This window comes from Cucurbita maxima, unplaced genomic scaffold (assembly GCF_002738345.1).
Source record: "Cucurbita maxima cultivar Rimu unplaced genomic scaffold, Cmax_1.0 Cma_Scf00017, whole genome shotgun sequence".
Classification (NCBI taxonomy): domain Eukaryota; kingdom Viridiplantae; phylum Streptophyta; class Magnoliopsida; order Cucurbitales; family Cucurbitaceae; genus Cucurbita; species Cucurbita maxima.
This window is the reverse complement of record NW_019272033.1, coordinates 1,624,123-1,649,162: the sequence shown is the minus strand read 5'-3', so window position 1 is coordinate 1,649,162 and position 25,040 is coordinate 1,624,123. Positions and strand designations below refer to the sequence as shown.

The 25,040-nt window shown below is 35.1% G+C and overlaps 4 protein-coding genes, 3 long non-coding RNA genes and 2 other non-coding genes across 12 annotated transcripts in view; all 9 read right to left on the bottom strand.

Moving 5' to 3' along the window:
* Window positions 1–2,323, bottom strand: part of LOC111492256 (basic leucine zipper 9-like) — a 2,623-nt gene extending 300 nt beyond the window's left edge. The window contains exons 1-6 of one of the 2 annotated variants that reach the window (XM_023141540.1): window positions 1,946–2,323; window positions 1,632–1,704; window positions 821–971; window positions 668–743; window positions 429–554; window positions 17–349 (exon numbers count right to left, since the gene is read on the bottom strand). In XM_023141540.1, coding sequence (XP_022997308.1) covers window positions 65–349; window positions 429–554; window positions 668–743; window positions 821–971; window positions 1,632–1,704; window positions 1,946–2,170 — 936 coding nt within the window. In that variant the 5' untranslated portion in view covers window positions 2,171–2,323 and the 3' untranslated portion in view covers window positions 17–64. The remainder of the gene's footprint in view (window positions 1–16; window positions 350–428; window positions 555–667; window positions 744–820; window positions 972–1,631; window positions 1,705–1,945) is intronic. The other variant, XM_023141539.1, reaches the window with a different exon arrangement.
* Window positions 2,324–6,254: 3,931 nt separating this feature from the next.
* On the bottom strand, window positions 6,255–8,824 carry LOC111491935 (chaperone protein DnaJ 2). 3 transcript variants are annotated; one of them, XM_023141041.1, is made up of 4 exons: window positions 8,602–8,824; window positions 8,374–8,505; window positions 7,325–7,418; window positions 6,255–6,502 (listed from the first exon to the last, which is right to left on the bottom strand). In XM_023141041.1, the coding sequence occupies exons 1-3, from the start codon at window positions 8,719–8,721 to the stop codon at window positions 7,332–7,334; spliced, it is 339 nt and encodes a 112-aa protein (XP_022996809.1). In that variant the 5' UTR covers window positions 8,722–8,824; the 3' UTR covers window positions 6,255–6,502; window positions 7,325–7,331. The 3 variants fall into 3 exon arrangements, with proteins under 3 accessions (XP_022996809.1, XP_022996810.1, XP_022996808.1); XM_023141042.1 differs by having other exon boundaries at window positions 6,255–6,490; XM_023141040.1 differs by lacking the exon at window positions 6,255–6,502 and having other exon boundaries at window positions 7,231–7,418; window positions 8,602–8,823.
* Window positions 8,825–10,366: 1,542 nt separating this feature from the next.
* On the bottom strand, window positions 10,367–11,752 carry LOC111491937. Its single transcript, XR_002719796.1, has 2 exons — window positions 11,259–11,752; window positions 10,367–10,634 (listed from the first exon to the last, which is right to left on the bottom strand). It is a non-coding gene; the product is annotated as an uncharacterized LOC111491937 (long non-coding RNA).
* On the bottom strand, window positions 11,242–11,364 carry LOC111492538. The gene has a single exon (XR_002719893.1). It is a non-coding gene; the product is annotated as a small nucleolar RNA snoR77 (small nucleolar RNA).
* Window positions 11,753–12,303: 551 nt separating the features above from the next.
* Window positions 12,304–15,372, bottom strand: LOC111491934 (AIG2-like protein D). The gene is made up of 5 exons (XM_023141039.1): window positions 15,108–15,372; window positions 14,756–14,828; window positions 14,188–14,280; window positions 13,358–13,441; window positions 12,304–12,570 (listed from the first exon to the last, which is right to left on the bottom strand). The coding sequence occupies exons 1-5, from the start codon at window positions 15,260–15,262 to the stop codon at window positions 12,421–12,423; spliced, it is 555 nt and encodes a 184-aa protein (XP_022996807.1). The 5' UTR covers window positions 15,263–15,372; the 3' UTR covers window positions 12,304–12,420.
* Window positions 12,304–18,815, bottom strand: LOC111491938. Its single transcript, XR_002719797.1, has 2 exons — window positions 18,655–18,815; window positions 12,304–12,346 (listed from the first exon to the last, which is right to left on the bottom strand). It is a non-coding gene; the product is annotated as an uncharacterized LOC111491938 (long non-coding RNA).
* LOC111491936 lies at window positions 17,038–17,994 on the bottom strand. The gene is made up of 2 exons (XR_002719794.1): window positions 17,788–17,994; window positions 17,038–17,630 (listed from the first exon to the last, which is right to left on the bottom strand). It is a non-coding gene; the product is annotated as an uncharacterized LOC111491936 (long non-coding RNA).
* Window positions 17,502–17,624, bottom strand: LOC111492537. The gene has a single exon (XR_002719892.1). It is a non-coding gene; the product is annotated as a small nucleolar RNA snoR77 (small nucleolar RNA).
* A 1,330-nt stretch (window positions 18,816–20,145) lies between the features above and the next one.
* LOC111491932 (proteasome subunit beta type-6-like) lies at window positions 20,146–24,722 on the bottom strand. Its single transcript, XM_023141037.1, has 8 exons — window positions 24,484–24,722; window positions 23,843–23,919; window positions 23,660–23,715; window positions 22,875–22,947; window positions 21,589–21,700; window positions 21,183–21,256; window positions 20,583–20,657; window positions 20,146–20,481 (listed from the first exon to the last, which is right to left on the bottom strand). Exons 1-8 carry the CDS (start codon window positions 24,590–24,592, stop codon window positions 20,350–20,352), a joined length of 708 nt encoding a protein of 235 aa, XP_022996805.1. The 5' UTR covers window positions 24,593–24,722; the 3' UTR covers window positions 20,146–20,349.
* Window positions 24,723–25,040: the final 318 nt, after the last annotated feature.

Genomic DNA, 25,040 nt, shown 5'->3' with positions numbered 1-25,040 from the left:
AAGGGGGGGGGGGGGGTAGTGGAGGAACTTTATAGAGTCTATCATACAATCCAAACACAAAGGCTTAGTTTCTAGGCCAAATCCCAGAAACACAGCTAACAGCCTCACTAGTCATTCCAGTTTTGATATGCATATCACAGTTCGGGATCCCAACGATCGGGTTCTGACCCGACATCATCACGCCAGAATATGAAACTTCATCTCCGGGAAGATCGAGCGGCGGCGATGCAACATTCGACATTCGATGGAGCGCCGTTAGAGGCTGCGGCGTGCTCAAATGACTCTGCAGCAGCTGATTCAAGCTGCTAGTCATTGATCCTCTAGCTAGTGTATCTTCAGCCAACTTCACCTGATCAAACATAAAACAAAATCATCTTGGCATTTATAAAGTTATTCTAAACGAGTGTTACGAGAATTCTACGATATACCTTAGCTCTCAACGCGTCTACATCTGATTTAAGCACCCGATTATTAGTATTGGCATCATGGTAATGCTGACTAGCATCTAAAAGCTGGTTGAACAACGTTTCATTTTCTCCTTTCAGCTGTTTCACCTAAGAAAAGAGCGACCATTTTCACGACATTGGTTCTAGGCACGAACCGATGCGGTCGAAGTATAGAGATATAATTGTCTTCATTTATAAGTCGAGATATTATATCGATATACCTGGCTCTCGAGTTCACTCAACTGAGCTTGTTTTCTTCGTCTCGATCTTCTAGCGGATTCCCTGTTCGAGATCATTCTGCAACCGCAAACCCGGGAGAAGACATCAGAGGAATGATAATGAAATGGAATCATAAAAAGTAGAAAAAAAGTGACCTTCTTATTTTCTTGGAAGCAAGCGGGTCAGTGCTTTGTTCATAAGAGCCAGCTTCAATTTCATCGTCGGACTGATCTTCAGAGGACCCGCTATTGTTGCCTCTCCCGCGCTCTCTGCCCATCAAATTACTACCAGATGTCGGGCTGCTCACTGACCATCCCGAACATATTTCATTTTATTTAATTCGGTTGAGTTGAGATGAATGATTTTTTTTGGACCAACTCAAAAGTTCAGGTTAGTTGAGTTCGTAATTCAACTTAATCCGAAAATTTTCACACCCAACATAGCCCAAAATTGGTTGAGTGGGTTGTTAATTTTTTTTTAATTTTTTTAATTTTTTTTATTTATCCACCATTTATAATTATTTGTTACCTTTAAATATTTAACTTCACAAATAAACTCAAATCAATCTATAATCATTAAAAAAATTCATGAACCACAGACAATAGACAATTTAAAATCAGTTCAACACTGTTATAGAATTGAAACACAACTAAATACCGATTTCTGACCAGTTTGATAATAATAATTGAAAAATAAATTGTTTTTTTTTTCTTTTTCTGTTGAGACAGATTTATTTTTCAAATATATATATATATATATATATATATATAAATGTACATTTTCCATTTCAATATATTAAAATGCACGTGCTCCTCAAAATCTTTACAAATAATAAATAAATAAATAAATAAAATAAAATGTGAATATAATAAGTTAACGGGAAGACCCATCTTGTATTTATGACTAAAATATTTAAATAAATATATGTAATTTAAAATAATAAAAAAAAGTAAATAATGGGCGTACCAATAGAAGACTGGGAATCTATGGTAGCCTCCGTCAGCCCAGCTCCACGGTTAACAATGGCGTCCATTATCTCCTGCAACTTTCAATTTTTTTTTAATTAAAAAATTACTAACTAAATATATATTAAAAAAAAAACTGCATGGACAGAAAAAAAAAAAAAGATTATTTTTAAATATTCGACTTTCATGCATTTAACAAAAGGTTTACGTGAATATTTAAAATCGAGAAATTAAATAAAATATTTGAATGCAGCGTAACCAATTTCCATTAAAATAAATAAATAATAAAAGAAGAATAGTTTTATTTGAACGGACCCGATTATTTTTGACGAGGAAATAACTGAAATCAATATCGCCGAAGAAGCAGGCGGAGTCCGGGAAGTTTTTGCCTCTTTTAGGGCTTCTGATGACTTCTTCCTCGCGTTCGAGATTGAAAACGTCGTCGTCGGCGTCGGCGTCGGCGTCGGTGACTTGGGGAGAGATGACGGCGGCCTTTTTGAGGAACTCTTCGAGGGCCAACTCGGAGGCGCTACGCTTCATGATTATTTCGTGGGAGGGTGATAGGAAATAGGCGGCGGTGGAGGGCGGAGGAGATGGTGGATTTCTGCTTCATTCGGCGGAGAGAGAGGAAGAGAGGGAAAAGGGGGAGAAAGAGAGGGAGTGGGGGAGTGATATATAGGGCTTTGTAGAGTGAATGGTTTGGGCGAAGAAATGAAGGAAGGAAGGAAGCAAGCAAAGGTACGTTGTTTTCACAGAGGTGGCGTGGGACTGCGAGCGAAAGTGGACGGCACATGAGGTTAAAATGTCTGACGTGGCCTCTTGACCAAATTGCCCTTCCACAAGCTTTATAATTATCAATACCCCAAACATAAAGTTTTGACTATTCGAAGCTCGAGAAAGATCTTTGAAGGAGTCATTCCTAGTCCATATCCAGGCCTGTACATAGCGACTCGCTCTCATCTCAAGAGCAGCGGTCCACCAACAGACAGACGATGTGTTCGGGATTGGGACCCTCATGCCCAGCCCTCAAAGGCAATCATTTTTTTGAGATTATGGATCCATGTTGTCGATTTTGTTCCCTCAACTAAGCTCAGTATCTCAACTAAGCTCAGTATCATATCATGAATTGCACTGCATTAGAGCTCAAGTAATTCAATTCAACTAAAACATAGTTACTATTGGCACGAGGAACGCATACTCGAAATAGAATAAACAAATAATAATGGACAACATATGTTACAACTAATTAAAATATTATTATATAAAAAAAAAAAAAAAAAAAAAAAGTTGATTTCGGACATTAACTTTTGGATGACGTGGATGACAAAAGTTGGGGGGTGAGCGGCCGGGAACTTAGAGGCGAAGCAATTGGGTTAGATAGGGTGGTGAGCGGGGAGCCGTTGAATTGGAATGGTTGGGGAATCTGGTAGAGAATCAAGAAGCTGACACGTGGCGGAATAATATGGTTTTGTCCAGTGGGGGCCCACCGCATAATTGTGATTGACTTCAATGATCCCATAATCTACTCCAGTTGCCAATTTGCACAGAATGACTGTCCTCCTCAAGGTAATTGCCCAACTTAACCCACCTGCCCGGGCTGACCCTTCCGTACGGTCTGTTACTTCTTAACCACTTCGTTTTAATTACTCTTAAATTAATAAAAATACACTATAATTTTGTAATTAAACTTTTTTAAAAAATTTAAAATACTTTTATTTCAATAATACTCTTCAACTTTAACTGTAAGACGATTTCCAAAAGTTAATGATATATATGAAATGTCTGAGAGTCGATTTCCATCATATATTAACCATCCAAAATTTTTAAACTGTATTAATAGTATCTTTAAACTTTTATGAGTATTTTTCAAATATATTACGAACCGTGAAAAATTCTAAGTTCAAAATTATTTTTTGAAACAAGGTTAAAAATTCAAATTCAAGTATGTTTTTTCAACAAATCCACATGTAACCATTACCACGAGGAAATCAATATCCCTCCTTATTTCCTTAAAATGACTATCGACAACTGGTTACCTATAACACACAGCGTGTAACCCTTACCTTGATAGTTATTGTGACTATTAGTAGCTAGTTACCCAAAACACACAACGTATAATTATTACCACAAGCCCCTTAACCATCTTCAAGAAAAAGAACTATATAAGTTTTCAAAATTAGTATATTTAAAATATATGAAATTTTTTTTGATAGTATATAAGAATATTCTTCCATACTATAAGGAGATAAACTTTATTCACAATATATATATATATATGTATCATTGAAATTAATTTGATAATATTCTCTTTATGCTTTAAAGTTGGTATATATATTATAGATACATTAGATAAAGCATGCGTTCGGGTAAAGAAAAAAAAGAAAGGTCTTGACATCTTTGCAAAAGAATAAAAGCAATAAGTTGTCTCGTGAAAAAGAATAAAGTTTTTTTCAAATTTATTTTGAAAGTTGGAGTAATTCTTATTTTGACGTGATTTGACACGTGGTAGGGTAGGTTTTTGGCTGGTCAATTTGGTTATGAATCTTTAATACGTAGAATTGAGTCGATGCTGGATAAGATATCGATTCGATTATCTTTAAAGTTATAAAATTCGATGAAATGCATCTAATAAGTATAATACTTTTTTTTTTTCTTTTTCTCTTTTCATACGGGATGGATTAATACGAGAAGAAATTCCTTAGGGTAGGGAAGGATCGGGAAATTTTATGTAGCCCTAGTTAATTTTGAGGATATAAGGCTAAGTAAAGGCGTTCTCCACAAAATTTAACTCTAATTTTTTATTTTTAAAAGTTAATATTGTTTTAGTCTCGATATCTCTGTCTTTGGTTTATTTTGGTCCTTGTACTCTCAATTTTGGTTAAGGACCAACCTAAAATTTTAGGGTTTGTTTAGATTGGTGACCCGAGCAACCAAAATAATTGTATGAGTTGGGGAGTTTTTTTTAATAATTATTTTACAAAATTCTACTTATCTATTAACAACTAAAATTTTATAAAACTCAAATACCAAATATTCACAAGTTGAAATAGATCACTAACATAACATTAGGTACAAACGTCAAATATGTTTAATGTTCTTAATAATCTTAAAAGCAGAGTGGGTTGTCATCCTAATTTTGGGTTGAACAGATTGTCCTGGGCAAAAAAATGTAAACTCACGTACCAACCCAAAATTTTGGTGTTCCAAAAACTCTACCCAATTCAAATCGAGAAAAAAAAAAAAAAAAATCTAGTGCAAACCAACCCAACTTGGTGGAGTTGTTCGGGTTTGTTAGGTTATCGGATCATATGAATACCCCTATTTTAGTATGTCAGACCTGTCAGGCCAACTAACAATACCAACATTATGCGCTATACCCAACTCGAAAATCAACACCTAAATTTCAATACACTAAAACTGCATTCCTCTACCAAGCATTAAAAAAAATATTAAAAAAAATATTTCAACAAATTTTCACAAAAATAAACCCCTAAAAATCCAAAGAATTAGGGCAAAGTTCATCATAGGTTACAAAAAAAAAAAAAAAAAAAAAAAAAAAAAAAGGGACGTTTGAAAAGGACAGACACCGACCGACCAGAAAGGAAATAAAAGAGAGAAGCATTGGGTAAAAAAGAAATGCTCGAATCCCTTCTTCCCCCACTTATATTTATTTATTTATTTTTATTATTTTAATTTTCTCAAACAACCTTTACCCCTTTTTCTTTTTATTCATTTATTATTTTTCAAAGTTAAAAAAAAAAAAAAAATGCTTTATAGGTAGCTTTCTCTTTTGTTTCTTGCCACACCTAACTTTACACTTGAAATTACCAAGTTACCCCTCCCTCCCTTGGCCTTTTCCTTCTTCATAAAGAAATTCTAATACTAATTTTTATAATTGGTTACCCAATTGGCATCAAAATTTTATATATAATTTGAATTATTCTACAAAATTTATATATATATTTTTTTAATGAAGTAAAGTATTATTCTAATTTATTAATGATAAATTAATTATTTATCTATATGTTTTATTTAGTTTCAATACATAGTGATTTAATATTGTTTAATTCTTTATTATGAACCGGGTCAATTTATCTAAAAGGGATTTAGTAGCCATATACTAGTAAGTTTTTTTAGATTAAACCAATTAAAAGGGATATTTTTTTAAATAAAATTCAAAGTTCACGAGTTTTTTTTTTTTATAATTTAAATTTTTTATAATTGTTAAAAATAATCATGGTAAGTTTCATAAAATATAACTTTTCCAAATTTAAATCTTTCCAATAATTATTTGGAAAAGTATTATTAAAGAATTCCTATCCAAATTTCCTCAAGTAGAGAATTTAAAAAGGCCTATTTAAATAATGGCCCAATATTCAGGCCCAGTAGTTAATCATTTTTAGAACTTACTATATTTAAGGCCCCTAACATTAAATAATGGCCCAATATTCAGGCCCAATATTCTCCCAAATTACACTTTATTTTTCGCTTTCTTAATCCTTTGGTATAAGATGGTAAAGGTATTTAATTAAGAAATAAACATTAAATCATAAATCTCTCAACTAATTCATTAATTAATCAAACAACTCATACTCATAATTTCTAATTTTTAATAAATCATACTTCCAATATAGAAAAATAATATCCATTGCATGCATTCGTTGTTTCCTAATGATATCATGAACCAAAGATTTTTCTTTTTCATATAAAAAAAATATATATAGGGTGAAAAGCAATATACAACTTAGTAGAAAAACTTACTTGATATCATTGCCCGTGCATCGATGAACTCCAAACATATGTGAATGAATGAAGAAGTTTGCAATCAAAGTGGATACTTGTTCTTGATGGTTGAGTTACTTTGTTGAGTGTCTGACAATCAATGCACACCGATATCATTTTTTCTAGAAGAAATCAAACAAAGAAGGCTCCTAACCCAAAGTATGTTATTGATTCAGCAACAAATATGTCGAATGATGATAGCTTGCTTACTCCCAGCCATTAGTTAGAAGGAAAAAACCACTTTCTTTTTTAGTTATTCTAGCTTTTTCGTTGTATTTATCATGCACTTTGTGACTGAGCCCCTTGAAGAATCTTTCCAGTTTTTTGGTTATACATGGAAAAATGAAGAGGTGAGTAAGATGCTAAAGCCTTCTTGACACTATCTATGAGATCCCATATCGATTAGAGAATGGAACGAGTGCCAGGGAGAACACTGGGTCCTGAAAAGGGTAGGTTGTGATCTCCCACATTTATTGGCGAACAAAGAGTGTTAGCGATGACACTGGGCCTCGATGGAAGGTGGATTGTGAGATCCCACGTCAGTTGGAGAAGAGAACAAAACATTCTTTATATGTGTAAAAACCTCTCCCCATCAGACATGTTTTAAAAACCTTGAAGGAAAGTCTGAAAAGGAAAGCCCAAAGAAGACAAAATCTAGTATGCTTGGGTATAACACTATTGAACCTAAAATCCACTCATTTCCTTTAAATTGTTATTACCTCAACTATTTTTGTTTCACTACCTCTTCCTAAATTATACTCAAATGGACCCTATATGCTAATTAAGATAGACAAAAATGCACCGAGGGAAGAAGAGAGTAGGTAAAAAATGTATTCTTCATATCAACAGATGTTTCTAATAGAATGTGTATTCAACAAAGATCTCTATACTTTCATATAATTCAAGAGATACCTGACGTTCAAAAAGATAAATCTACACCGTCGCTGTAGTTTGGGAAAGTAACACACTTGAAAACCTTGCACTTTGAACATAGAACATATCCAACCTGCATAATTGAACTGCCTTATTAAGCTTTTAAGCCAGTTGTTGAGTATATATGCAAACAAAAGTTAAGACATATATATATATATATATATATATGCTTCCCAGGCATGTTGGGCATCTTCGCAATCAATGTTATTGAGCCCGAACACTAGTTCCCGGGGAATAGATGAACAAAATGCTAAAATATCACAGCACTACATGTTTGTTAGTTGAACAGAACCAATGAATAGTGGGCTCCCGTTAGTTGTTTACCACTTCTTATCTGGTGAATAATGGTTTCATAAGGTGAACTAACTCAATACCTAGATTGACCATTAAGTCCACTTTGTGTGGTCATAACCCAGCTCGATTACTCTAGCAGATCAGTGGTAGACTTTCAAGGCCAAGCTCACCACACTTCTTCTGATCTTAACATTTGGTAAATTTCATTGCTATAGACATTTTAAGAAACTGTGTATCAGCAAAATCTACTAGAATGTGTCTATTAACAGTAATCTTAACTAGTTATCAGTACAATTGGTTGATTCCTAAAGGGACTGACTAGAATACTAGAGTGTCAAATATCAGGAATAACACCAAGCTTGAAAGCTGAAAAAGCAGGATCCAGGAGGGGAGCACAATAGAACATGAGAAACAAAGGCTGCTGTGGAAAAAGCAAAAACAGAATCCAAAAGGAAAAGGAAATATTGGCAAGAAAACATAACCGATTCAAGAACTTCAGTGGTTATATTATAATTATGCTTCACTTGTAAGTCTACCAGGTCCTTCATTCAATTCTGAAATTAAAGGCAATTCAAGACCAAAAGCCTCAGATGTCCGCGTTTAAATCAGAGTTTCAGAAAAGCTAATATACATCCATTCAATCCAGCACAAATTCCTCGCGTTACTGCATTGGCATAGCGTTAAGCAGCCATATTCAACATACGTATAGAGATATAAACTAGAAGTTCACTTACAGCGCGGCAAGACGGACAGCGTCGGTAGACACGATTGTTCTCGGCCTTCACATTAGTCTTCTGCCCTTCACAGAAATCACACACTATCCATCCTTTGCCATTACAAGGTTCGCAAGCGATTGTTGAATCAACCTTCAAGGAGATCGAAGAAAAGTAAGAAATAGAAGCAAATACGTAGTTTCGCTAAGGGAGATTCTTTGAGAGCATAGAAGTTGTATGCATTTGTACCTGGACCTGCTGGATTGACGAACAACGCGTAGGATTTAAGGAAGAGCGGGAGGAAGAGGACAGAGATGGAGAAATTCGGACGAGGTTGATCTTCGTAAGAGTCATAGCGATGGTCGCCATTGGAGCGAGGACAGAGCTAAACTGGCAACAGAATAGAATGCTTCGCCTTCATCGTCACGGTCATTCTGTGGATAAAACGAAAGCACGTCATCTACGCGCCAATGGAAGACAAAAATTAATTTTAGTTTACCGGAATAATGTATTTTTCAAAAATAAGTAAAAAAATTAAAGTAATTTTTAAAATAAAATTTTCAAATTATTTTGGAGATATTAGATCTACTCTTCCTATTAAAATAATATTAAGTGCAATCAAATATGAAAATTTAAAAGTTTAACCCAAGAATTACCTAGTAATATAATTACTGGAGGTCACCTCTCACTAATTGCCTGGTAAGTTAAGTAACCTTTAACCTCTGACTGTAATTGCCTGGTGAGTTAAGTTAGGACGACTGTAATTGCCTGGTGAGTTAAGTTAGGACGACTGTAATTGCCTGGCGAGTTAAGTTAGGACGACTGTAATTGCCTGGCGAGTTAAGTTAGGACGACTGTAATTGCCTGGCGAGTTAAGTTAGGACGACTGTAATTGCCTGGCGAGGACTGACTGTGAGTTAAGTCACCTGTGACTGTAATTGCCTGGCGAGTTAAGTCACCTGTGACTGTAATTGCCTGGCGAGTTAAGTCACCTGTGACTGTAATTGCCTGGCGAGTTAAGTCACCTGTGACTGTAATTGCCTGGCGAGTTAAGTCACCTCTGACTGTAATTGCCTGGCGAGTTAAGTCACCTCTGACTGTAATTGCCTGGCGAGTTAAGTCACCTCTGACTGTAATTGCCTGGCGAGTTAAGTCACCTCTGACTGTAATTGCCTGGCGAGTTAAGTCACCTCTGACTGTAATTGCCTGGCGAGTTAAGTCACCTCTGACTGTAATTGCCTGGCGAGTTAAGTCACCTCTGACTGTAATTGCCTGGCGAGTCAGATCGACTGACTGTAATTTCCTGGAGAGTCAGATCGACTGACTGTAATTGCCTGGAGAGTCAGATCGACTGACTGTAATTGCCTGGCGAGTCAGATCGACTGACTGTAATTGCCTGGTGAGTCAGATCGACTGACTGTAATTGCCTGGCGAGTCAGATCGACTGACTGTCATTGCCTGGCGAGTCAGATCGACTGACTGTAATTGCCTGGCGAGTTAAGTCACTTCTGACTGTAATTGCCTGGCGAGTTAAGTCACTTCTGACTGTAATTGCCTGGCGAGTTAAGTCACTTCTGACTGTAATTGCTTGGCGAGTCAGGACGACTGTAATTGCTTGGCGAGTCAGATCGACTGTAATTGTCTGACGAGTCAAATCGACTATAATTGTCTGACAAGTCAAATCGACTATAATTGTCTGACAAGTCAAATCGACTATAATTGTCTGGAGGGTATAATTGTCTGGAAGGTTGGGTTGTGAAAAGTTTTGGGTGCAAAAAAAATCAGACCCGACCACGTACACCAGTAAATTTAACCCAAAACACCATAACTAACTAGTATGAGCATCATGACTTGTGAAGAATAATTTAAGATATAATAAGCAGCTAGCTGTTAATTCCAAATTCATTAAGTTGTGTTAATCTTAGTTCATTCATTCAATATCCAGCCATCAGAATTTACGGTCTTCTAAGCAAGCGATAAGTCGAAATTATAGGTCTCCCCACAGAGTAAATTGTAGGCATACCAGTCTCAAAAGGTTCTTGTTTTCCAAATTGAAAAGCCTTCACAAACAAGACTAACCATTGGTGGTTAACATCATCGCAACTATGCATAGGCTACAAAAATTAGAAAGGTAGAAAGACCTTAAAATCTTAATCTCATAACTACAATAACCTGTTTCTAAAAAAAAACACCAAAAAAATCACCACACAAAGGCTAAGATATGGTCGTTCTTCATCTTCAGCTTCAAATTATTTACCATTCTGGCATCATCAGTATGTGTACTTGCACCAACAAAAAATGTGATTAACAAAAATTTGGCTCACATACCAATTCAGTTTTTGTTCATAACAATCCAATTCAACAATTTGATTACCCAAATATAGAAACCAGTTTGATTCATCTTTACGAAGTATGAATCTATTTGAAATATTATGAGATATTTGAAATACAAAGATGAATTGTGACAATGTGCGCATGAATTACATGTACTGATATGGTTCATTTTGAATTCAACCACCGTTATTGGTCTATAATCTAAAGAAGTTTAAGAATAATTTTGAGAACCAAAATCCAGGTCGGTCTAGGTCTAGAAAGTCCTAAAATCAAACTTTCATGAAGACTAATGCAGGAAATCGATTTTTTAGAAGTGTTTTTAAATGTAACTCAACTAACTCTATAGCTCCTCTAACAAAATTCCGGATTAATCCACCAACCACTGGTTCTTGCAACACTAAAAAGTCATTGAATAATCTGCGTCTGCACGATATATTCTAATTTAACAACCACTACTCAGCTAAATGAACATAGATAGGTTCTGAAGAAAGAACATATAGTGAAATCAAGCAAGAACAGCGACTCGAAATCCGTAAAACGTATGTCCAGAAAACAAATGTACTTAGGCTTACTAGACGAGCTTCAGAGGAAACCTCAGCAAGTCTGAAGAGCATAAGCGATTCGATCTACGAGCAGTTTAACGCCTCCTTTGCCATGAAAATTGCAGAGAGGCTGCCTGAATTACTACTCGAAATCAAAACTCCAATCATTTAGGACAAAATCGTCTTTATAACATCGATTCAAAATTTAGAATACCAGAGACAATACAGGAAGAGATGTGAACTGAAGAATGATAAATCATGTATCAGCCTCGACAAAAATATTCACAAGGAGAAAAAACCTTAGCGAAAATGGGTGAAGAGGTTGAAGAGATGATTTAGGGAACTGCATTCATCTCTATGGCATACGAAATTGACCAAAGAGCCAAACTTCAGTCCCATGAAATTGAAAATCTCTACGATCAAGAGACCGGGAAGAAGGACGATAAATTAACCCTAAATCTGTCAAACATCGTTGCTGCTGTAAAATGCTGGGATTGAACCCTAATTTTCGTTGCTTCTAAGAACATACATGACTGCCTTAAATAGGGTATCGATATTAACTGAAATTACGACTTAAGCCCTCTATCTTCCCGGTTTTATCTCGTTTAAATTGAAAAAGGAAGAAGAAAATCCTATTTTTAGTTCAAAAAACTATAATAAAATAATGGTAAGTTATTTGGATTATGTTAGATTTAAATAAATAAATTTTATGAGTTATTTCGCCTCAAATTCGTTTAAACTACTCTAATTTATTATTAATTTAAAAAAAAAAATTTACTTAAGATACAAATATATTTATTTAATTTCATATTTAAAAATGAATGTAATTTTTAAAAATATGTATTGAAATTGAATGGTAAATCATAATTAGATATTTAAAAATCAACAAATGACTCATATCTATTGGAGAAGGTGTGGAAACTTCACTCTAAAAACCTTCAGAAGAAATCAAGAAGAGAACACGCCTAAAAAGGATAGCTATTAGTGGTGGGCTTGAGTTGTTACACTGTACAACTCAACCCATTGAAACAACACTAATAAGAACTGGAACAAAATATGATATCAGGTTTTGTCAAAGTTGCGTGAATACCTCTCTTGATCACGAGATGGTAAATTACCTCTCTTGAACACGAGATAGTAAGATAAGGAATAATAATCTAAGAAGTATTCATCCTTCGTAATCCAAAAAATATCAAGGCAGAATGAGAGGGGTATCACCTCCTTCTTTCAGGTAGAATGATTCATAAGTGGCCACTCTTGACTTTGGCTCAGGCAATTGCAACTCCTTCACAAATCTAGTTGTCATCCCTACAAAGTCATCCAAATGCGACCGTTTCCATTCCTTGTTTCGTGTTCATAGAAGGTAATGAAAAGTTAGAACGGTGAACCGAAAGCATCGATATTATATATAACAATAGTATTTGTAATTGATCCAAACAAAAACACGTCTACCACAAAGAAAATTCATAACAAAAAACGCATCCAACTGGGGGAAAGATGAAGACGAGTCCAACTGGGGGAAAGATGTTCTTCAGCTTAAAATACTTAGAACTCATGTCCAAGCACAAGTACAATGAAGAGGAGATAGGGAGAGGAACACAACAGGCAAATGGCCCTGTTCCATAACCTAGCACACTTTTGTAAAAAGGTGTTCCATAACTCAAAGGCTATTTGATATAGAATCCAACTAATTTATCCTCGAAATTTGACCCAACTACCCATAAAAGTCACTTTTTTCAAACAGGTATATCCAACTAGAACTCGAATGTTTACATGTCCAAATAAGTTATCAAATATTATGTGAGATCCCACGTTGGATGGAGAGGGGAACGAAACATTATTTATAGAGGTATGGAAACCTCTCTCTAGCAGAAGCGTTTTAAAAACTTTGAGGGGAAGCCCGAAAAGGAAAGCCCAAAGAAGACAATATCTACTTGTAGTAGGCTTAGGTTGTTACGTATTAATTCAATGAGAAGCTCTTTGCTAACAAACATTTAGGGGAGAAAAAACGAAAGGATCTAACAGCAAATTATCATGCAACAAGGGTAAAATTGAGGATTTTAAAATATTAGAACCAAAATTTATAACCCAAATTGATGAGGACCAAATGACTAAAGAAGATGTATTACCTCAAAGTTCCACTCTCCATACAGATTTGGATCGCTTCCGTTGCTCCAAACATAAGTAAGAGCTGTTAACTTCTCGGAACCATCCTGAGAAGAACAAGAAGCAGGCGTTGTCCACACCAATATGTGCCAAAGATTAGTAGGCTTACTGAAAAACGTTTACAAAACATTAAACAAAAACTCATCCACAAGAAATTTCAACAATGAAAACTTTATTATCAAATCACAAGAAAGGAGCTCAAAGCACCAGGCAGTGCATATCCAAGTATCATCCTTACCTTCTAAATCACTATATGTAGTTGAAGTGAAGTGCAAAATCCCACATTAGTTGGAGAGGAGAACGAAACATTCTATATAAGAATGTGAAAATATCTCCCTAGTAGATACGTTTTAAAAATTTTGAGGGGAAGCCCGAAAGTGAAAGCTCATAGATGACAATATCTTCTAGTAGTGGACTTGGTTGTTACATGAAGTTTCTTTTGTTCTTTGTACAACATAAAATGGATAAGACAAGCGGTCGAGGTCCCATTTGATCATCATTTTCTTTTTTCTTTTTGGTTTCCACCTAAAAGCTTCTTTGTTTTGTTATTCACTTCCTACCCACGTTTTCAAAAACCAAACAAAATTTTGTAAACATATATATAGTTATTGAAACCTTGTTTTTGTATTATAATTTGACTAAAAATTCAAATGTGACTATAAGAAATGTGAAAGCCGTTGAAAGAAAATTGGGAGTAAACAAGCATAAATTTCAAAAACCGAAAACTAAACACGAAATTGTTATCAAACGAGGTTTAAGAGTTAAAAGGAACTAGATGGTTTTCAGTACTTACCATCAAGGAAACATCAACAGCCCTTCTTTCATATTCAACATCTTCAAATATATCCAAAATATCTAGTTCTGGACTCGTGACGCCCAAGAGAACCTGCCAATGAGCAGAGCCATTGCTTGTAAATGAGGTTAAAAGTTCATCATATGCCATGTCTATGGTTATCATCATACAAAGGCCAGGTTAAAAGTTCATCGTATGCCATGTCTATGATTACACAGGAAAGAAAAAATGTCTTTGGCATCCTACAAGCATAAGAATGCTTACTCATAATGGAAAATGAGACCGTTGGCAACATGATTTGTTCAATAAACTCTACCAATGACCTCAAATCTAGAGAATTTTAACGGAAGAGTTGCAGTTTGAATTATTGATGATGATCTACATATAACTGCAGCACTCGCCAATTTAAATTGAGACGCCAAAACAGGAGAGGGAGATAATCGACAGAGAATTCAATAAGAAGATATCAGGTATCTCTCCAAGAGTGTGAAGAATCCAACAAATGAGAAGGAAACAACAAACAAAATCAAATCCAGAGCTTAAAAAGAAGAATGTAGGTTTTTCTTACCCTTCCGGTAACTTTCTTCTTCTCCACGGGCAAAATAGCTGGATACACTCGTCCTCTAATGCCAAATCTGTGACTACAAATTCAGAACAGCCAAATTTTAACAACAAAATCGCACATATGAATCCGTAAATGATCTGTAGATGAATAATCAAAAGTAAAAGATCAGATTCATTCTCCACACTAGTTTAGATATCGATTGTGCAATAAACATCTCGGTTCATTGTCCTACGAAGTTACGAAACCAAAAAGGTACACAAATTCGTTCAGTTCGTTTGCAATACCAATTTAGACGGAGAAAATACGCTAATATAGATTAAAAAAAGGAAAGGAGAGTTCGTAAGAACAGACTGACAAGCCATCGAGAACAGCAGGGCATGATTGAGGAACGCGGCCGAAAAGAACACGGACGATGTCATCGGCTAAGAGGCTTCCATAGACGAAAACGCGGGATGATTGATCGGAAGGAGAAGTGCTAACCACGACCGGCGAGGGCGCTGTCGAATTCATCTTTCCCAGCGACAATGAGATTACACCAAGATTCTTGATGGGCGGAGCTTTTGAAGTACCCCCAGAATCTGCTCCACGAGTTTAACTTGAATTAAATTATGTTAATAAAATATTTTTGAAGATTTCCATTTTTTGTTTATTGCAATGCAAAATCTCTGAAATTTGATAGGATTGCTTTTTTTTTCTTTTTCTTTTTTTTTTTTTTATCCGTCCATGCGATTGGGTTATCCGTTACCCATGAGCGCCTGATATAGCGTGCGATTTTTTGTTAGTTATATATCCTCCCTAATACTTTTGTTCATTAATTCTTTTTTTTTTTTTTTTATCTATAGTCTAAACCATCTCAGTTTAAGCTTTTGAGAAATCATAATTTTAAGCCTTTTGAATGTTTTTTCTTATTTTCTGTAACTTCTCGAGTATTTCGACCCCCTAATTGGAGATGAGCGACAACCAAAGTGAAGGAACGATTACGGGGAGTAAGACAAAAAAAATTCAAGAGGTCCTAAAACAGAAAATTCCAAGAGTCCTATAAATGACAAGAGTAGGACAAAGAAAATTCAAGAGTCCTATAAATAAATGACAAAGGAAGTAGGACAAAGTAAATTCAAGAGTCCTATAAATGACACGGGAGTAAGACAAAATTCAAGAGTCCTATAAATGACACGGGAGTAAGACAAAACAAGAGAGTAAGACAAAACAAGAGAGTAAGACAAAATTCAAGAGTCCTATAAATGACGGGAGTAAGACAAAAAATTCAAGAGTCCAGAGTATGACAGAAAATTCAAGAGTCCTATAAATGATACAAGAGTAAGACAGAAAATTCAAGATTTTCTTACTGCTCAAATCATTGGTCTGGTACTAGATGTAGCTTTTCCCTGAGTAAAATGCCTAATATTTTACACCGCTTTGATAGTTAAAGGTCAAGATACTGTCGGTCAAGAAATTAATGTGAATTGTGAAGTACAACAATTGTTAGAAAATAATCGGGTTAGAGCTATAGCTAGGAGTGCTACATATGGTTTAATGAGAGGAATGAGAGTGATTAACACAAGAGATCCTCCAAGTGTTCCAGTCGGCGACTCTCGCCGAATTTTCATTTTTTTTTATTTCAAGAGGTCTTTTACATTACATCTTCAAAGCGAATCTAAATGACAAAATATCTTCAAAGTAATATCAATTTACGATAAATGACAAATAGTCAAGTTCAAGAGACTAATTAAGATAAATGACAAATTTCTTTATAAATTTAGTATGATATGAATGAAAAAGTAACAAGGCTCATAAGTGGAGCATAGACTTGCAATAAATGACTACTGACCTCGTCTTCCTCTTTTGTCATCGTCAAAATTATCAACATAAACCGAAGGCCTTCGAAGGGGGACTCTATATAGAAACAAGATAAAAGCATAACCAACACAATCCTCACCATTGATAATATACAGAATCCTCATTAAGGAGGTATAGAATCCAAAGAGCATAATACAAAAAAAACAAATGCTTCAGTTCTTTTGAAAGTTGTTACAATCGAAGGCTTATTAAAATCTCACAAACAAACCCTAAGCCATCAATCATACAAATCAAGCGACTGGCTCCTCCATCAAAATCATCACATAGGCTGAGATATGGTCGTTCTTCATCTTCAGCTTCAAATTATTTTCAATGCTGGCATCATCAGTATGTGTGTTTGCATCAACAAAAAAATGTGATTCACACAAATTTGGCTCACATTCCACAATTCAGTTCTTGTTCGAAACAATCCAACTCAACAATTTGACTACCTGATATAACTTTACAAAGTATGCATCTATTGTTTGAAATACATGGATGAATTGTGGCAATATGGGCATGAATTACATGTACCGCTATGGTTCATTTTGAATTCAACCTAAGTTATTGGTCTATAATCTGAAGAAGCTTAAGAATAATTTGAGAATCAAAATCCAAGCCGGTCTAGGTCTAGAAAGTCCTACAATCAAGAGTGATCCACCTATGAATAAGTGTTTTTAAATGTAACTCAACCAACTCTATAGCTCCTCTAACAAAATTCCGGATTAATCCACCAACCACTGGTTCTTGCAACACTAAAAAGTCATTGAATAATCTGCGTCTGCAAGATATATTCTAATTTAACAACCACTACTCAGCTAAATGATCATAGGTAGGTTCTGAAGAAAGAACATATAGTGAAATCAAGCAAGAACAGCGACTCGAAATCCGTAAAACGTATGTCCAGAAAACAAATGTACTTAGGCTTACTAGACGAGCTTCAGAGGAAACCTCAGCAAGTCTGAAGAGCATAAGCGATTCGATCTACGAGCAGTTTAACGCCTCCTTTGCCATGAAAATTGCAGAGAGGCTGCCTGAATTACTACTCGAAATCAAAACTCCAATCATTTAAGACAAAATCGTCTTTATAACATCGATTCAAAATTTAGAATAACAGAGACAATACAGAAAGAGATGTGAACTGAAGAATGATAAATCATGTATCAGCCTCGACAAAAATATTCACAAGGAGAAAAAACCTTAGCGAAAATGGGTGAAGAGGTTGAAGAGATGATTTAGGGAACTGCATTCATCTCTATGGCATACGAAATTGACCAAAGAGCCAAACTTCAGTCCCATGAAATTCACAATCTCTACGATCAAGAGACCGGGAAGAAAGACGATAAATTAACCCTAAATCTATCAAACATCACTGCCGCTGTAAAATGCTGGGATGGAACCCTAACTTTCGCTGCTTCAAAGAACCTACGTGATTGCCTTAAATAGAATATCGATCATAACTGAAATTACGACTTTAGCCCTCTACCTTCCCTGTTTTATCTCGTTTAAATTGAAAAAGGAAAAAAGAAAAATCAATTTTGTTTACTTCAAAACAATAATAATAAATAAATAAATAATCGGAAATCTTTGCAAGGACTTTGAAGTAACACACTTTTTATTCTTAATTTTTTTACCTTTTTTAATTGTTTTTCTTTTTACCAATCTACCCTTCATTTAAACATTTTTTTTTTTTCAATTTATAGAGTTTTATGTAAGGTGTTCAAAAAAAATTCAATAACTCAAATACTCCCATTTTTGATCGGATGAATTTTTCTCAAACATTTTAACATTTTATTTTTACTAAAAAAAAAAAAAATATTAATAAATTACTCGTGAAGTCTGATGAAGATCGGAGAGAAGAACAAAACATTCCTATAAAAAAACTCTCCCCGATAAACAAGTAGAACAATATGACTTGGATGGTTACACTAGTCCAACTCAACCTCAAATATTTTATGATTGAGTTTGTTTAGATTTATTATTTAAAATAAGTGAGTAAATCAAAGTAAAAATGTGATAATCGAATGTTTTTTTAAGATCTAAATTGTTAAAGTTGTGTGAATTACCTCTCTTGATCACGAGATACACGAGATAGTAAGATGAACAGTAATTATCTAAGAAGTATGCATCATTCATAATCCAAAAATACTAAGAATTGATATCAAAGGCAGCATGAGAGGGGTATCACCTCCTTAAAGTACAATGCCTCATAAGTTGCCACTCTTGGCTTTGGCTCAGACAATTGCAAATCTTTTACAAATCCAGTAATCATCCCTATAAAATCGTCCAAACGTGACCGTTTCCATTCCTTGTTTCGTATCGTAGAAGGTTATGAAAAATTAAAAGGGAAAACTAAATTTTTCGAACCCAAAGCATCAATATTATATATAACAATAGTATTTGTAATTGATCCAAAGGAAAGCACGTCTACTACAAAGGAAACTCATAACAAATTAATCATCGATTAAATAAACGCGTCCAACTTGGGGGAAAGATGTTCTTCAGCTTAAAATACTTAGAACTCATGGCCAAGCACAAGTACAATGAAGAGGAGAGAGGGAGAGGAACACAAAAGGCAAATGGCCCTGTTCCATAACCTAGCACACTTAACATTTAGGCAAGACATACAACAGCAGTAGATCTTAATTTTATAGGATTGCATTTTCCTTTTAAGAAAAATCCATCCATGCGATTGGGTTATCCGTTACCCGCACGTGGCAGCATGCACGCGTGATATAGCGTACGATTTTATGTTAGTTATATATATATATCCTCAGTAGTACTTTTGTTTTTTTTGTTTTTTTTTTCTTTCTTTTCTCGAGTCCAAACTATTTAAGTTTGATCTTTTCAATTAAATTTAGTCTTAATTGATTGTAGATGAGTGATCACGAAAGTGATATGAATCTCACTAATCTATTAAATGTACTAGAAGGGACGATGATAAGGGGTAGGACAAAGACAATTCAAGAAGTTTTTACATTACATTTTTAAAGACTAATCAATGCACGATAAATTTTTCAGCCAAATTTCTTTATAACCTTAATATCATAAACAAGAACATGGAGTTGCAATAAATGACTATTAACCTTGGAAAGCACTTTAAAACTTTTGTTTTTAAGTAGTTAAACTACAGTTGTGGACGTTTGTGAGTGTAATTACACAACCCATTGACCATTGGAAGCAACCATCTCTTAATACGTACAAAATTAAATTCTGATGCTTAATAGAATTCTAAGGAGGTAGGGTTTGGTGCCATTGTTCGTGATCGCTATGAACGACTTTAACGTTCATTTTAGCACACCCGAGCACATAGAAGCAATTTCTCTTTCAAATGATCTAAAAACAATTGTGGACTAAGAGCTTATTCCAATTTATGAGGAAACCAACTCATCAATAGTCTGAATATGATCATCAAGAAAACGAATGTCTACAATGAGTTACTTCCGTTTATAGAAGACACTAAACGAATTTGACAACGAGAGCATCGCAACCCCCCCGCAGTTAATGGTTTGGTTCGGGTTTCTTTTGTTTTTTTTTGTATATTCTAAGAAAATGTGTTTGGCAGCAGGAATAAGCATGTGCCATAGACCAAGAGTAAACTCAAACATTGTACACTAAAAAATTCATGCAAAGTAAAACATAATTAGGTTTACACAATGAGGGCGCATGTCTTTTCTTCTCTTTTTTTTCCAGAAAAGTAGAATAGCCTAACCAGATAAGAGTTACCATCAGAACTTTTGGCAGAGATCCGAGCATTAGCTTTATACGTTCATCGGTTCGGGGCTAGAAGCATTCAGAACATCCAGTAATGAATTTTTAGGTTCTAATTCCTCGTGCCACAGCGGTAGCTGATCCCCGGGATAGAATTTTCTTGCAACTCCCTCGGAATTTATCTGAAAATGCCCGAGTTCACGCAACAGTTTTTAGCTATGAGAACTAAAGATTGAACATGATTTTAAGTAATAGATTATGTTATAAAAGAACATTCTCTTACAGTAACAGTACGGACAACACCACCACTTGCACCATCTCGAGCAATGGCAAGAGAAACGGCCTTAACCACCAATTGCTGCAAATGATAGCATATAATCAGAGAGAGAAAAAACCCCCGTCGACTAAGTTCATGTCTCAGAGATTGCACTTAGCAAACTCCACCTCAATAAGTGCTTTCTCGAAAGGTGCTTAGAGAAGAAATATTTCCCTTAAAAGGAACATTTCTTGAGTAACTACGATGCGCATCTTACAGGTGAGCATGGAATGCAGAACAGATAAAAACTTGTAATCCACCTCGGTCAGGAAGGAGAACTAAACATTCTTTATAAAGGTGTGGAAACCTCTCCTTAGTAGACGCATTTTAAAATCCTTGAGAGGAAGTCAGAAAGAGAAAGCCTAAAGCGGACAATATCTGCTAGTCATAAACGTTGGGCTATTATACTAAGATGAACATGAAATGAAGAACAAAGAAATACCAATATTTGGAAGTGGTCGGAGCCTAAAAGAATGCATCCAAAAAACCGTATGCATTTGAGTCAGCAAGCACAAAGAATATAATAATGCAGAACACTTGATTCGCAAATAAGAGTAGTAGAAATACCTCAGCTTCTTCCCTAGTCATTCCTTCTCTCCACGCTTGATCAAAAAAACCATACAAGTAACTGGAGCCAGATCCTGTAAAATAATAAGAGAAACCAGGTAATGATCATACTTGCAAGTAGAGAACAAAGGATTGTAACAGCAAATGTCCGAAATCTAATTACCAAAAGAAGAGAAGGGGAGAGAGGATGATATTTTCTCGACATAGAAGACATGCTTGAGATTCCCATCTCTATGGGTTCAGTATATCAAAAACCAGATGTAGGGGCATAAAAATCTAATCAAAACTCATTCATTCAAGGATGATAAAGCAGAAGACCACATCATAAAGCTAGAAAACATGAGGATGCCAGAAAAGAATTCACCATACATCATAACTTTTATTTTTTTTATAACCAATAGGGTACCTCCAATAGCAAATGGCTGCTCTATTATTGTTCCACCAAGAGGAATACCATAGATTCGACCACCGTTATACTTGTCCCATCCACCAACAATAAGGCCAGTTTGTAACATATCCTGCCCATTCAATGAAACGGCATTGATATTAAAGCATGTATTTAGTTTGGATAAGAAAAACAAGAATATAGCTTCACTTGAACATAGCAAGAAAAGAGCACTCTTGTGAACATTTTATTGGAGTTAAGTGGTGTGACTTCACTCGCATACAAAACTGGTTCAGAGAGAGAGGAAGAGAGACCCTCCTCCCACTGTCCCCAGATACCCCACATAACCACATTAAAGCAAAGGGTGAGTATCTTTTCCACAATTTTAAAAGAGGAATGTATCAAAGTCCATCAAACAACTATCCAATGGTTTTTGTTTTGGATTGTTTGAATGAATAAACACTAAGATAAAAATTAGAAAATAAAAGAAAATAAAAACAGAAGTGGATGCTTAGTAGAACCCTGAAAATCTCTCATTCTTTACTTGTGTTGAATTCATAAACAACCCGTAATGATCCTAAACACAATACAACGAATTTTTATGAAAAGCTCCAAATCATTTTCAAGAAAACATAAAGGCTGAATACGAATTTGTGCAGTCTCACAAGTCACGGGTTCTTCATTCTAAGTGAATTCCAGTATTAAAATGTCCATACATTATTTATATTTGACCTAATTCATTTCCTTTCCTCTCTTTCTCGTTTTATTTTAACATGAAACTCTGAAATGTTCATTACACAAGAACAGAAAGGAAAGGAACTGTGATGATGTTCTACTCAATTGCAGAGTTATCCTTTTATCTACTAAAGCTAGTTGGGACGTTTCCTCCTCCTCCTCCCCTTTTGAACTCATATTTGTACTTAAATTTTAATACAATTATCTTTTATTCCAAAAAAGAGGGTAAGACTTATCAATCATTAAGGCTAAAATATGTACACAACAGGCCTAAAGCAGTCCCCCTCTCAGAGAAAAATGAATGGTTCTGTGGATCAATATGATTATGGTTATTTTCTGCGAGCTCTGGTTGCTAAATAAATCTATAGAAAAGAGGTTTCTGTTCTCCAGCTAGGCACTTGTGTCATTAGTCTGTTTCCATAATTTTGGCCAATTGGAGAGATTTTTTCAATCTCCTTGTCTGGGTTGGGGAATTTGTACTGTTTCAATGAATTGTATCGTTTCTTATCCAAAATTGCTATCCATACATTTTTTATGAGGATACTTTTGAACAAACTAATATGAGCTCCTACCTTGTTGTTATATGCTAATAGCCTAACAAGGTTTGCAGCCACTTTAACAGTCGCAGGCTGGCCAAGCTGTATCCTGTGCATAAAAAATAATACATAATAAGAAAGAACTCGACAGGAAAAAACTCGCACATAAATTCAAGCGGCTTCCTCATTTATATCAAATAACTTGTTAATGATGAAAACTGAAACCAGAAATCAGAATGAGTAACAACCGTCTTTAGGTTGACATATCAGCAAAGAGACAATAATGAAACGGAGGTAGTAAGAGCAATTTAGGATTAAAAAGAACCAACTGTATTACAATTACCAATAACAGCATATCTTCAGACAGTTCGTAGGGGATGTATAAACAAGTACAGTTGCCAAGAGAAGTTCTAAATAAACACCATCTTTAATGATCCGAAGTACAAATTCCCATCAGATCAAGCATATCTAGAGTTATAACAATAATCCCCAGAACTCATCAAGCTAGTTAACATAACGGCTTGTTATCGTATCAAGTGACAGAAAAATAAATCATTGTGCTTAAATAAATCATCGTGCTTCTTCCTCCAACACCTTAGTAATTGATTTATACACCGGAATAAAGTAAAGAATTTTCAACTCTTTCCAACAGTTTTTAAACTCACTGAGAAAACAGACAAAAAGAAATGCACTTGCTAGCAGATCCAATCTTCCAAAATTCATCACAAACAATGAAAGAAAATTGCTCAAAGTGATCGAGTTATAATTAACCTACAGATTCAAATTTGCAACATAACACCGCCAATAATTAAAGCACTCACGTATGCTGATGAAGGAAATGACGCACGTAATCAGAGACAATTTGAGAATCTGCAGCCTGCAAGAGGCACAAAATAAGACATTTATGAAACAATAGCAAACACCCATGAACTGAGAGATTTTCTGACATCTTAATTCTAGAACAAGAAGTTGAAGGAAAAAATTGAGAACAGAAATGGAAATACCGAGCCAGACCGACAAACATAGACATTGTCAGTAAGCTTTGTAATTTTGTCAGATGCACGATTAGCCACATAAACACCTATCACAAGAACAATTAAAAAAAATATAAACATCAATGCAGCACAAGAAAGCACGCAAAGAGGGAAAAAGTGGATGAAAACAAACGAACTGAGATTAATTTTTCCATTTAATATGTAAACAGGTTATTGATGATTGCTTGGGAGATGAGTTTAAAAACTCTTCGTGCATCCCCCTCCACTAGATTACATAATTTTTCAGAACCCATCACTGTAACGGACAATTGGTATTCCCTAAAGCTCGTCATATTAAGCAGCTATGCTTGAAAAGACCAACAAATGCAGAAGATTCACATGAAGAAAATCCAACCAACAACGAAATCCACTCAATTACTCTCGCTATTTGCCCATTCAGGGGAGAGGGGGTGAACAACACGAGAAATGAACTCTTTCAATGATTACCTACTCATAAGAACTCGAAACAACAAAGCTAAGCTAGATTCCGAATGTGATGGATACAAAATGATTTTCTTCCCAGTTCGACAAAGAGACAAATTATTACTACTTTTCCTCCAATTGAATTTAATCATTTCGGACATCTCTTTAAGAAACTACGATAAATTTACCAGTGCTGGTACGAGAATCGGCGCCGAGGACAACGCCGCCGTCGTATGTGACGCCGATGATGGTGGTACCCATGGAGTGAGGAGCATTAAGATCCATATTGAGATCCATGGCGGTGAGAAGCTACTCGAAAGAAACCAGAGCGAAATTCAAATACGGTCGTGAAAGAGGACGTATTGCCGGAGAATGAAAGAGCTCGATTTTGGTGTTGGGGGCTTTTGTTCTTCGACCTTACTTCTCGATCAAGTAGTTTTTCTTTTTCTTTTTCTTTTCTTTTTGTTTTTTTTTCCTTTTGCTCGTTATGTTTTGGGCCAAGCTACAAAATTGGGCTCCGAGTTAAAGTCCAAAGCCTTTGTGGGTATATATCGATTTGGGCTTTATGACGGCCCATAATGGTAGTCCCCAAAATTAATTGTGAAAATATTGATTTTCCAATAAACCACAAAATTAAACCCTAAATCACATTTCTTCTCCAATGAATAAAAAGTATAAATCTTTTTTTATTTATTTTAAAAAGATTAAACCATAAATTTCTCATTTTAAATTAAAGTGAGAATTA